Source organism: Urocampus carinirostris, chromosome 10 (assembly GCF_059441175.1).
Source record: "Urocampus carinirostris isolate Australia breed hairy pipefish chromosome 10, RoL_Ucar_1.0, whole genome shotgun sequence".
Lineage (NCBI taxonomy): Eukaryota > Metazoa > Chordata > Actinopteri > Syngnathiformes > Syngnathidae > Urocampus > Urocampus carinirostris.
In genome coordinates this window covers 38633645-38647989 of record NC_142358.1, presented here as the reverse complement: position 1 = coordinate 38647989, position 14345 = coordinate 38633645, and the positions used below count along the sequence as shown (strand labels likewise).

The following is a 14345-nucleotide window of genomic DNA, read 5'->3' as shown; positions in this document are numbered from 1 at the left end:
AGAGTTTTTTGAGAACCGGCTTCTTTGGCTCGGCTCACTAAAAGGAACCGGCTCTTTCGGGTCCTAAACGGTTCTTCAGGTTGTTTTTGCTTCTTTAATCCCAACATGACCAAATATCATGTAAAATATGCACAAATTGACTTAAAAGAAGGGGGGAATAGAACAAAAAAGAAAAAAATACCAAAATGAAAAAGTAGTGAAAAGCTGAGAAAAAAGAAACAAAAGGAAGAGAAAAAAAGAAGGGAAAATTTAGAAAAAAGCCAGAAAAAAAAGAAAAAAGTAAATAGAGAACAAAAAAAAAGGAACAGCTAGGATAAAATAAACACAATGAGTTTTTTTTTTTAAAGGGATTTTTTAAAAAGTGGAAAAAAACATGGATATCTTGTGAAAGAATTGTAAGAACAAACGACGTTTGTAGGCCGTACAACCTTTGCAATCGTACATGAGTCAATTCATTCAAAAGAGAAAAATCATTTTGCATTGCCGGAAACTCAGCCAAATGTAACTTGATGTCAAGTTTTCAACATGTTTGATAATGATTTAGTTGCCACACTTGGGATTGCTGTTGCTCACTGTTGTTTCAAGCGTTGCTCACCGACTTTGTGTGAACGCTCAGACCCGTAAGGAAAATTACAGGGAACATTGGTTAGTACCGTATTTTCTGGACTATAAGGCGCACCAGATTATAAGAAGCACCCTTCAAATATTCCTCTGTATATGATTTCTTACAAATGGGTTTTGCGAATGAGCAAGAAAATGTGCAGGTTTTATTAGCTAGCTATGTGGCTACTTTTTTTAGCTTCGTAGCTAGCTATCATCCTACATTTATAGCTATTTAGCTAGCTAGATACCTAGCTTTTTTGCATGCAATTGAGCTAATTTTTTATCTTGTTCTGCTAGTTATCATGCTAAATTTCGGCCTCCTTTGTATTTAGTCATCTAGCTTTGGTCTGGCTATTTTGATTGAAATTGCCTTTTTTTTACCTAGCTAGCTCCCTTATAGTTTTTTTTTTACCTGAGTATGAACTTTACATTATTATTATCATGTATTTAATCATATTCGGCATTTGGATTCTACGTAAACCAAGTTACATATTTATATTTTCCATATTTTGCTTAAAATATTCCAGTTCCCAAAAAAGTATTTTATATAGCGGATGTTATGTTTGATTTGTTATTTTTTTGCTGTCTTTGAGTTCTGTACAGCCCTTTGAGAATTTTGTGATAAAGGGCTATACAAATAAATATCACTTGACTTGAACATAATGTTCTGAACATGGCCACTTTTGCCTACTCCTTGCTGCTCGAAAAACAACCAAAAAGCAACCCCATAAACGATCCTTAAAATGAAAATCGACTGAAAATCTCCAAAACATGACTGAAACAACCCAAAAACAACAAAGTACAAAAAAACCCCAAGAAAAAAACCTAAATACCAAAAAATTGGAAGAAGGTACTGAAATGTATGAAAATACCTGAAAACTGACTTAGAGGTTTATAAAATCTAGTGAAAAGTGTAAAAAAGTACTGTAATACAACTAAACAATATGAAAAGTGTTGAAAAAAGCATAGGCTTACAAGCTTTACAAACTTTCTTTCTGCTTTTTGGCCAAATACCACAATATCTTACTTTAACGGTTGGAAAAATGGAATGGCCTCTCAGGAACCGTCCTCTTATGATGCAGATACTACCTCCAGATCGGAGGCACTGTGTTAAATATGGTGAAATGTCATCTGAGCCCTTTAGTGTTACCTGTGGTGTTCCGCAGGGTTCAGTACTTGGCCCCCTTCTTTTCAGCATTTACATGCTTCCATTGGGTGATATTATTCACGAGAATAATATCAGTTTTTATTGCTATGCAGATGACACTCAACTATATCATCCGATGGAGGAATCTGCCACAGTAAACTGGAAATTTGGAGGCCTGCCTCACTGAGATAAAAAAAATGGATGTCACTCAACTTCTTGTGCCTTAACTCTGAAAAGACCGAAATGGTAGTCTAAGCTTAAAACACACTTCTATTCTGTAGCATATAAATAACTTATATTTCATGTTGACAATATCTGTGTATTATTTGCCCTCATGTAGGTTTTAGATCAGGGGATGTCATAATAGTCCGTAGTTTGCAATAGTCTTTGATCTGTGCAGCCCTTTGAGACTCTTTGTGATTAAGGGCGTCACAAATAAACATGACTTGACTTGACTTTTTGGCCAAATATTTCGCTATTTGCAGCTTATAGTCTGCAGAATATGATTTTCGTTTCGGTGCCATTTCGCTCACTTTCATTCGCTGCACGTTGCCGAAACGCACAGTTCGGCGCTGAAGTAAAACCTCGTGTTTACTTTGGCGGCAGATTAAAGCATCGGGTTTATTTCGGGCTCGGTTATCAAATCAAGTTCATCGTTTAAGCGGGTTCGGGTTTATAAACCCGCGACTCGGATCGGGTCGGGCTGAATTTTTTTGTACCTCTAATCAGAACACGTGGATGGATGGTGTTATGAGTGCACTGCAGGAAAGAGGTCTAAATGTAGTGGAAGCTAGAGCACTAGTTGGTGATCGGAATGAGTGGAGAGGTGTCGTAAAAGGATAGTGGGATGTTTGGACGTGTTCTATGATACGGCAGGGGTAAACCAGTGAAAACTGTCGGCCCCTGCTGTTGAAGAGAAAAGTGTGTTGTGTCACCCTGACCCGAGTGACATGGTCGCTTTCTTGTTTCCCGTTTCATCTGGAGGGACAAAAGCATGACCAACTTGGGGGCCGAGGGGCTTAAATTGTTTGGGTATTTGGGCATTTGGGTTGGCCATGGTCAATTTCATTTTTTTTTTTTTTTTTTGCTACTTTTTCCTTTTTTCTGTTCCTTGTTTTTGTATATGTGTTTCTCTTGCTGTCGGTCACCTCTCTTGAGGGATATGACCAAGGTAGATAGATAGATAGTTAATCAGAACACAATGCACAATACAATGATATCAATGACAATAAAAACCAAATACATTCAATCAAAATCCGTGATGGAGTGAACCACCGATAACCAAAGCGACAAGTAGCAAGTGTATATATTTTTTAAGACTGGGGTTCCAGAAGATGGTGGTTTTGAGACCCCTGACTTAACACAAATCTTTTTCAGTATTATAAGAGCAATGTTTTTTTTCCTATTTTCCTGGCTAATGTAAACTATTAATCCATTCAGACATCCTTGGGAAACGTCTCTGAGGGGACCGGCCTCATGAATAGGAAATGTTTGTTTTTCCTCTGCTTATAAAGCGCCATGTTTTTTTTCTCCCCACACAAGCGCCCGCTTTGCCCTCCCATTCTAAAGAAACCCGTCCTGCACGGTCGCTCACCAGCGAACTATTTTACGTTCGCCGTGGCATTTAGAAAGACGACGACGGCAGAGGGAGTGAGGAAAAAGGAACCGAGAAGGCAGGCACTTATTTTCAGGCCCTCTCATGTTATATTTATAGTCAATAAGACGGCGCTCGGTTCTTGTCGGAGGGGGATGGGATGGGGGGATTAGCGGCACCAGCTAGCATGCGCGGAAAGGCGGGGCCACGGAATAAGGACAGGGAAGTGAGAGAGTGCAACATGAAAAAAAAACATGCTGGTGAAAAATTCATCCTTTGAGTTTGTTCCCGTTCAAATGAAGGGAAGTAGAAAAGTGGCAGGAGTGACCTGGATGCCATTCAAATAAATCAAGCTCCGCCCTCATGTGCCATGAAATACGAGAGAGGAGACCTCCGCCAAGGCTAAGCAAATTTGATTTAGCTCCGCACGGGATTGTTCACCTTCGACGTGTCGCCGTGTGATGACAATCGTGTACATCACACAAAGTTTTTGACAGGGGTATTTAAGAGGGTGGGACAACCACCTCAAAGGTCCCTTCGAGTGGGATGTACAGGCACCACAGAAAATAAGCATTGTAATTCCTGTTTTCTGTCCATGACGTGCAGTAAATTGAACTCAAACGACAGGGGGATCAAAATGGAGCCCTGTGGAACGCCATAAATCAGAGGCAGGATACCTCGTCCTCTATGGCCGCATGTCCTGCATGTTTTTTGAAGTTTCTTATTGTCAACTCAGTCGATACAAACTATCACCTCATTAGCAAACATGTAGGAACTTTTTATCAGTTAGAGAAGAGGAAACTACAAAAACATGAACGACATGCAGCCCTTAAGTGTACAGAAACTCCTTCCTACCCCTTTGAAAGCGGTTTGTTTTGATTTAGTTCTATTTGACTCTTTTATCGGGTCAGCACGGCAGCGCAGTGGTTAGCCCATGTGCGGCACAGTTCTGAGGTTATGGAATCAAACCTTCCTGTGTGGAGTTTGCAAGTTCTCCCCGTGCTTGCGTGGGTTTCCCCCGGGCTCTCCGTTTTCCTCCCACATTCTAAAAACATGATCGAGTGAGTTGTCTCTGATTGCCCTGCGACTGGCAACTAGTTAGTTGTGTCCCCTGCCCACTGCCTGAAGACACCTGGGTCGGGCTCAAGCACCCCCGCGACCCTACTGAGGATAAGCGGTGCAGATAAAGCATAATGGACTCTCATTGCTTCAAAATATTGTTTTTTAAGATTGATTTTAAGCTATATATAACATATATTGGCCCGGAGAGGGATGGGTGCCACCATGCTGTACTTGGTCAAAAATGCATAAATTAGCCGCACCATTGCATAAGCCGCGGGGTTGAAAGCTTGTGAAAAAATGTGAGGCTTGTAGTCCGAATTTTCCAGTAATTTTCAAGTATTATTTTTACTATGGTAGTTATTATTACTCAAATTACAATGAACTTCTTTGTTATTTATCTGTGTATGTTACGAAATGTCCAAAATACAAAAGAAAAGACCACCTGTTCTCACACCGACATCACAGTGACAACTTCACCTGTACCAAGCTGGATTTTTTGACACCTGTCTTCTTCCCCCCTCACTCACAACGTGGAAAGACTTAAAAAATGGATAAAAACCTGGAAGCTCTCAATCTCCTTTCAACATTTGCTCTCTCCATTCTCCCCTCAGGCAGCTGTGGCCCTCCAGGAGGCCAGCTGGAAGGAGGTCTACCCCATGGACTTCTATTCCAACCAGAGCCTGGGGCCCTGGACCCCCAACCACCCGGAGAACCAGCCGCCTCGGCCCCCTCGCTCTCAGGTGAGGAAATATACAATTAGAAACAGGAAGTTCAATAATTTTGCTCGTTTTAAATATTATTTTTTTTAAATCATTTGTTTCAATTGTTATTTTTAGTGTAGCAATTCTGAAGTTCATAAATTGCACAGCATTTTGATTTAAAAATACATATTCTTTGTTTTATTTGTTTTTATTTTGTTTTTATTTTGTATTCATTTATTTTTCATGTATTTTTATATTTTTTTTTTATAATTTCCTTACAAAAAATATGTTCTAATATTTTAATATGCTAAATTACTATTTTTTTCTATATTTCTTTTTCACGAGAAAAACATGTAAAATGTATATTAAGATAATATTTGTGTTTCTGCTTTACAACAAAAATATGTGACATAATTAAAGTAAAACATATTTATTTCAATATATCTTATCTCACTACAAAAACATGTCTCATATATTTTACAATGACAAAATAAAACCATTTTTTAAATAGACTTTTCTTATTTACGAGATTTTTTTTAAAAAATACAGTAAAATAATAAAAAATAATAAAATAATAATTAAAAAAAAATGTTCTCCCAAAATATGTTTCAGAATATAGCTAAATAATAAACACATACATATTTATTTCTCATTGTTCATATTTTATGATAAAATGGGTTTTATCTTAGATTTTTCTACTCCAAAACAGTTTTAAAATATAATAAAATGTGCAAAACTCTTTGAGCTTGATCTTCTGTGTAGCGAGTCCTAATATGCTATTCCATGTATTATGTGCAAATATACATGAAATAATTCATAATTATATTACTATATTTTTTTTATTTTACTAAAAAATAAATAAGTAAAAAATACAGTGATATAATGCTTTGTTATTTGTCCTTTTGTCTTGTTTTACTAAACAACATTTTTTAAATAAAGTGAAATAAATCAATTTTCTCTTCAATGTATTTTTCTTTTTTTTTCTACTACAAAAATGGGCAATGAAATGATAATAATCTTTTTTCCAAAATGTTTGTATTGTTTGACGAGAAAAACAAGTCAATAATCCAGTTAAATAATAATGAATGTTTTCTATATTAATCTTATACTATGAAAACACATTTAAAATATCATCAAATGATAAAATAATGTTTTGAATGTATTCATCTTATTTAACGTGAAAAACAAGTCATTTATATCGTAAAATAATAGTATTTTTTTCACCACAGGAACATGATATAGTTAGAGTCGAATGATAATATAAATCAATTTGTTTCAATGTGTTTTACTAGCTTGATGAGTGACAAAAATGCACAGAAAAATGATTACTTAATTTTTAGAATGTATTTTCTTGTTTTACTGTTTAAACACGTTTCAAATATAATGACAAATTAAATGAATATGTTCTTTTTTTTTTTTTAAATACCAGAAAGCATGTCAAAATTACAGTACATTAATACTGGAGTTTTTATTTTGTTTTATTTTTTACAACAAAAACATGTTTTAAAATATTGTGAAACAATAAAGTGATAGACAATTTTTTTTAAATATATATTCGTATTTTACGGTAAAAAAAAGTTAAAAATAAATAAATACAGTAAAGCAGAAGCTTTTTTCCATTTTTTCTTGTTTTACAACAAAAAACATGTTTAAAATGTTATTCAATACATTTTCCTTATTTTACTTGAAAAAGTCACAGGTCATTTGTTTTTATGTTAAAATAAATAGAAAATTTAAAAGAATTCATTGTTTTTCAACATTTTTCTTATTTTACAAAAAAGACAGTTTTTCCCAATTTTTTTCCTATTTGACTACATAATATATTTAAAAATATGATAATTACTAAAATATAATTTCACCGTATAAAAAAACCTTCAATTTTTCATAGGTTACTCTAAAAATCAAATTTTGTGAAATAGTAATCACTGATTTTTTAAACAAGTGTTCATTTTTGCAAAAACAACATGCTTTGAATGTGTTTAAAATATTACATTTTTTTCTGTATTTTTTAATCTAGTACAAAACAAAGAAAAAATTAATATCAATGACAAAAATCTTATAAATTGATCTTCCTGTGGAACAAGATATAAATTGATAGAGATCCTATTTCTGCAGCGTGGGAGCTCTACTGTATGTATGTGACCACAGTGCCCTCTAGTGGTACTCGGGGGCCATACATTCTACCTCTGCTTCCCTGAATCTCCTCATTGAGTGACAAACTCTTCTTCCCTTTTAATGTCCTTGTATTGCTCTATATTATTTCAGCCTCGCTCTTCAGCTGCTCCCCCGCAGAAAGCCAAGGAACCGTGCAGCCAGGGACAGTGCTCCCCTTGTGGTTGTCAGGGGGAATGACCACACCACCCTGAAACATTGCTGCCAAAAAAGTGCTCTCCTCCACACGCGTTGTCGCTTTAATATCCACTCGGGGACGGTCCTTGCGGTAAGAAAAAGGGAAAAGATAACTGGGTTCTCAGAAACGACTCTTTTGACCTTGAGCCGTACGAGTCGACTCCCCCTCTAGGATGCACGGTGCACTTTATTTATTCAACACGATGACAACACCCCCATTTATGTGCAGGGTTCGTACGGGTGCTCAAAATCTTTGAAAATGCTTGATTTTTAAGGTTGTGTTTTCAAGATTGGGGGAAGTTCTTGTAAATGCTTAGAATTGTTGCCATGTTTATTGGCAGTCTGACGTGATAGACTCCTTCATGAAATGTAGAAAAATATGATGTAAAATAAAATCCTTCTTACGCTTATGGCTTTGCTCTGCAGTGGAATTTCTTCTTTTCTCGTGACTAACGGCAGCTGGCATTAGCTTGACTGGCGTTTTTGCCTAAGAGAAAAGACTTTGCGGTTTTAATCAGCAATAGCTAGAAAAAACTCAAAATAAGAAACAATGGCTAAAATGTGGAACAAATCCCAATCTTCACTTTGGAAGCGTTCGCTCTCTCCAGTCGTTGTATTTTTGGACTATAAGCCGCTCGGAGTATAAGCCGCACTAGGCAAAAAGAGCATGATTAAAAAGGATAAACCATATACAAGTCGCACCCAGAGTATAAGTCTAAGTCGCATTTTTGGGAGAAACTTATTTAATAAAATCGAAAACATATTTGTCATCTTGAAAGGCAATTCAAAATAAAAATAAAAAAAATTCTCCCCCACCTCAAATGCTCCATGACCCCCACCCTTCCGTACATACATCACTCGCACAAACACTACTTAAACGACTTTGTATCTCATATTTGGGGAATGTTTTAGACATTAGAACAGTAAACAGTGTCTGAAATAATGTCAAATCAAACGTTTTGCTTTATTTCGATTTCGAAATCTTCATCCGGTTCGGAAATTTCGGAATTTGGTTCATTTGGCACTTGGCTGCCAATCTGAAGCCTGCATCGAATAACTTTGTGCTTCCAGACTCTCCCGAGCGTTGTAAGGTCGTGCATTTGCATATCATTTTCCAACCGAGAACACAAGAAAAATGGAGAATCGGTTGGGAATCTAGCCAAAACCTCAGCCCCAGGAGATTCAAAAGAAGCTAACAAAATTTATGATGCTACAAAACGTAAACGTACATTAAAAGTATTGTGGAAAGAGGACTTCACGTGGCTTGTAGCAGACGACGCAACGCAAACATTTCATGAATCAAGATGAGTCAATACAGGTACATAGTGATGGCAGATGGAAAACAGCGATGTCATACATGCAATGAATGTTATAAGTAGATTCATAATAAACTTATTCTTAAAGTGATGTTCTGTTATATATTCTAATTATCAGTCCTTAATACTTCGCAAAAATGGATTTTTTTGGGGATTAGTCGTCTTAATGTGTTTCAAGTTGTGAAAAATGCGGCAGGCAACTTTATGGCTGGGCAGGCAACTTTTCAGAGTGGTCTGCCCTTGTGTCCGCTAACTTTTTGGCACGGGTTTCAGATACTGGCAACCAATGTTCCCTCTAATTTTCCACGGGTCTGAGAGTTCCCACAAAGTCGGTGAGCAACGCTTGAAACAACAGTGAGCAACAGCAATCCCAAGTGTGGCAAGATAATTAATCATCAAAAATGTCCAAAACTTGACATTTTGCTGAGTTTCCGGCAATGCAAAATGATTTTTCTCTTTTGAATGAATTGACTCATGTACTATTGCAAAGGTTGTAAGGCCTACAAACGTCGTTTGTTCTTACAATTCTTTCGCAAGATATCCGTTTCTTTTTATTTCCTGGTATCTTTTGTCGCATAATCTTAACATTTTGGGGGGCTTATTTAGTCGGTTGTAAGACACAGATCTGTACTTAATCACATTTTTTAGTGGAAGTACAATGTTGGTGACAAGATTCGCTTGATATAATTGGAAATTATTTGAATGCAACACAAACTTTTCTTCTTTTTTCTACTTTTTTTTTAATTCCTTTAAAAAAAATCTCATGGTGTTTATTTTTTACGAGCTGTTACTTTTTTCTTTTTGTTCTCTATTTACTTGTTTCCTACATTTCTTTCTTTTCTTTTTTTCTGGCTTTTTTTCTAAATTTTTCCATCTTTTTTCTGTTTCTTTTGTTTCTTTTTTTCTCAGTCAAGTCAAGTCAAGTCATTTTTATTTGTATAGCCCTAAATCACGAAGAGTCTCAAAGGGCTTCACAGATTGTTATACTATATTACACAAACTATTTTCAACCGACAAGAGGAGTAGGTTATTCGTATGCAATGGAGTAGAAGTGAGTTTTAAGTTTAGATTTAAACATTTCCACTGAGGTTGCAGATCGAATCTCTCAGCTTTTCACTACTTTTTCATTTTGGTATTTTTATTTCTCTTTTGTTCTATTCCCCCTTCCTTTAAGTCATTTTGTGCATAAGTTTACATAATATCTAGTCATGTTGGGATTAAAGAAGCAAAAACAACCTGAAGAGCCGTTTACGACTCGGAAGAGCCGGTTCCTTTTAGCGAGCCGAGCCGGAAAAGCCGGTTCCCTGACAAACTCTACTAACTTTACTCAACTTCGTTTTACGTCGACTCGACTTCAAAATACCGCATTTAGGACACAACGTCAGGGGAACCCGTGTATTTTTACCTTCATGCACTGTAACTTTGACTTAAGTCGCTTCTTAATTAGTAATTCTGAGCCCTCATTTTTGTACGCTGGCTAGATTTTCTTGTGCGCTGAGAATTTGAGAGCAGTGCGCAATTGTGTACGCGCGCAGCTTAGCGGGAACACTGCTGGCAACATAAGAATTCGTATATATAAATCTCAAACATATTTATGGATTTGCAAAATATGATACCTGATTTTGTTTTTTAACGGTACTGGAGAAATTGAAACATTGGATTTAAAGGTCCTTCAAAAGTGCTTGAAACATCATTCGATTGGCCTTCCTGGCTGCAAACTGGAGACCCTTGCAATAAATGCTAGAAATAACATTGTTTTTTTCCCATTTTTTTTCTATTCACTGCAGCAAAAACCTTCGCCAGTCACGACTCGTCTCGGTCCTCATTATTTATTGATGAAGGGTTCTGTCGATAAATGAATAAATATGTGGAAAAACTCCAACTTTGCTGTCCTCCGCACCACCTAAGGAACTCCCCAAGCTTTTTTAACACGCCTTGTGGGCGGGGCTTAAGCGTTCATGCACCGAAAAATAAGAGAAAAATCCAAGAGTTTTCTCATTGCGGCGTCTCCTTGGCAACACATCCATCCTTCTCGTCGTGTGTCTCGAGTTCAGGGCAGAAGCGAGGTTCTGTTGCACCCAGATGTTTATAATTTTAGGGGTACCCCCTTGCACTTCATTAGGGGGCGGCAGGTTCCTTCTTTTAGGGGCAGCTCTATAAATGACACCACCATACTATGACTTTTGTTGAACATCAATGGTTGGGGTTCTCATTTTAAGGAAGCATTGTGTATTATTGAGCACCCCCTAGTGGTCAATAAAATGTTATTTATTGAAAAAGAAAAGCAATATGTGTACAGTGGAACCTCGCTAGTTTGTGGTTCTACTTTTGCGGGTCTAAAAAATATACCATACCTTCTCAATAAAAGCATTTATTGACTTGACGCCATTGAGCGCGAGTTTATGTAAACTGAGGACACGGTGTGGACACTCTTATTGTGAAGGGGAGGGGGGGGCCCTGACACAATGTTTAGTCATTGCCGCTTCGCTCAAACGAAATATGAATAAAATGACTAAATTTTGTGCAGGCTTGGGGAGTAACGGAACACATGGAACGGCAAAAATGATGTTGGCAAGCTGTTTGGATTGATTTTCGTTTTGTTCCTGTTGCATTTTATGTTAGTTTTGCCGGAGATCAAAGCCAGGAGAGAAAGCTTACCACGTGTTGTGAGTCATCATTTTATTCATATTTCGTTTCTTTTGTCTTTTATTAGCATCTTTGGTATTGGAGTAATCCAAAAGTAATTTAAAGTAATCCAATTAAAGTAACCCTACCCAACCCTGATCATAAAAAAAAAACGACTGCGAGGGCCGATATAATAAAAGCAGATCAGACAGATAGATGTCCTGAGACTGTTAAGACATTTAAAAACTCCTAAAAGCACCTTAAATGGACCCTGAAACACAAGTTTAACTTACTTTTGGAAGATGAGCTTCAAGAGCTAGGGGACTTCCTCCTCCCTGGTAAAAAGTAGCGGGAAAAAAAACATTCCGGCAATTTTCTCAACTGCATCAAGCTTTCTTATTCCACTCTCATTTCAAATGAAACGGCTCGCCTCTTTTTTACACTTCACAGCAACCATGTGGAATGGATGCACGAGATTTTAAACACTAAACATGTCAATGTTCTTAGCGTGCTAGAGATACAGTGCAGTGTGTATACACACGAACTAGGAAGAGGATTTCTTCTTCGAGGTGGATGCTGGGTGAGCTTTCACAGCGCCACACTCCAGTAGTGGCGGAAAAAAGCACTACAGTAATGTCCTGTACTCAGGCAAAAGGTGCGCACAATACAAAATGTCCGGATATTTTTCGACATCCCGAAAAAAATGTTTCGTTAGTCGAATGGTCGTAAGTAAGGGAGCGTCTGTAAAGTCATCTCTGTTTAAATAGGTTACGAAAAACGAATTGTCTTCAATATTGTTCTAATTACTGTAATAATTTTAGGACGAACTATTTGAATAATAATTTGCTTTTGTTGGGACTAAGACGACTGATTTCAATCACTCACATCCGGAACAAAAATAATGCACCTTGTTTAAAAAACCAAAGGCATAAAACAACACAGTTGATTGGCTTCATCGAGATCACATGAATACATGAAACGAATCTGATTGGTTTAGAAAGAAATCACGTTTAAATGGAGTCAATAAAAATATTTTTTATCATTAGGATTATATTGTACTATTGTCTAGATTTTCTCGTATTTTTTAACGTATGAAGCATGGTGTTTGTACTAAAAATTTATTTTGAATAAACAATACAAATAAATTGTATTTTTTGCTGCCATATCAGATCATTTTAATTACTTTTTTCATATGGATTTTAATGCAAAAAGAAAAATATTTTACTATTGTCTAGCTTTTCTAGTATTTTTCATCGTATGTAGCATAGTGTTTGTACTAAAAAAAAATTTAGATAAACAATACAAATAGATTGTATTTTTTTCTGCCATATCAGATAATTTTAATTATTTTTTTCACATAGATTTTAATGCTAAACCAAAAATTTGGGGTATTTAAATAATTAAAAGATTGGCTCGTATTTATTTGTTTAACCATGTATTAAAAATGTTAATAATGATCCATATAATGTGCAAAATGATATGTCAACAGGCCTTTTGATTCTTCTTTCAAGTACCGAGTGTGACCACTTGATGTCACTGTTGGTGCAGTTTATTCGAAACGACGTGAGTCACTTGCTTACTTTTGTCTACAACACATTACTGAACACTCAATTATTTTGGGGAATTTAAATAGCTTTTACTGAGTTTTTTCCCCCTTTCTTAATAAATTTAGCGGCTGGATACTACGTTTTAACACGAGTTTTTATAAATACATCAAAGTATCAGTATCACCCGTATTATTGTTGTATTTCTACAAGAGATTACGGTTGCACTCCAGTTGGCAAAAATACACAATATAAAGACTAATATGTACATATATATGTATATTTGTATTATAATGTGTGTTTACGTCTGAAATAAGAACTAATCATAACCGGGATATTGTATTGGAACCATGTGAACTTGCACTTTAACTTATAAATGGGTGTCCAAAAAATAAAATAAAAAAGTATCCTAGAAAGATGTTTATTATAATGTTTAATAAATGCTAGTAGTCAATTCACAGTGCTTTCTTTTTGTACGTTTTATTATTGAAAACTGTCACGGTTGCCATGGCACCTAATTGGCCCCGCCCGTGTGGCGCCAGCTGCGGGTCGTTGACGGATTGGCTTTCCATCTTTTTAAGCTCAGTGCTCTCTCTTAGTTTGTCAGTCCGTCAACGAACTTCTACCCCGTAAGAAGTGGGTTTCGACCCGGTCCTGTTATGGTTGGTATTTCCTGTGCGGTATTGTTTCCATTTTTTTTGTCCTGTTTAATTTCGGTTTCCAGTTTTGCTTCCGTCTATTTTTGTCTTGTTTATTATTTTCTCCAGTTTTCGTTCCTGTCTAGTTTCCCCTGTTAATTTTCGATATCCTGATTCGTTATCTATCCTGTCTGCCCCGTCCTGTCCGGTATCGACCCCATCTGTCCGATAGCAACTCGGGCAATTGGAATCGATCTTGTCTGTCTCTGGCTTCCTGTCTTTTCCGCGCCAGATCGGCTGCCTAACGTGCATGACTAGCCCATCCCAGCCATCTCCGGGCAGTGGGCAGGGGACACCCTGAACTGGTTGCCAGCCAATCGCAGGGCACACAGGGACAGACAACTCATTCGCTCATTCACACCTAGGGACAATTTGGACCGGTCAATTCACCTGAAATGCATGTTTTTGGAACGTGGGAGGAAACCGGAGTGCCCGGAGGAAACCCACGCAAGCACGGGGAGAACATACAAACTCCGCACAGGAAGTCTGGAGCTGGATTTGAACCCACGACAGGTTCCCATGACATGAATATATATACATATATATATATATATATATATATATTAAATTAAATTTAACTAAACAATTTCACTTCCTAAAAGTTTTAAAACATGGAATATGTGTGTTTTAAAAAGTAATCCGTCAAAACAGGGACGCAAAACAGCCGAAATGCAGTCTTCAAAATAATCACAACTGGTTACAAACT

General features: G+C 36.7%; 1 protein-coding gene across 1 annotated transcript in view; it reads left to right on the top strand.

The window, feature by feature from the left end:
• Positions 1-7742, top strand: part of dph1 (diphthamide biosynthesis 1) — a 398493-nt gene extending 390751 nt beyond the window's left edge. Inside the window, exons 12-13 of the mRNA XM_088345579.1 lie at positions 5018-5146; positions 7373-7742. Of these exons, the coding sequence (XP_088201705.1) occupies positions 5018-5146; positions 7373-7459 (216 nt within the window). The 3' untranslated portion in view covers positions 7460-7742. The remainder of the gene's footprint in view (positions 1-5017; positions 5147-7372) is intronic.
• Positions 7743-14345: the final 6603 nt, after the last annotated feature.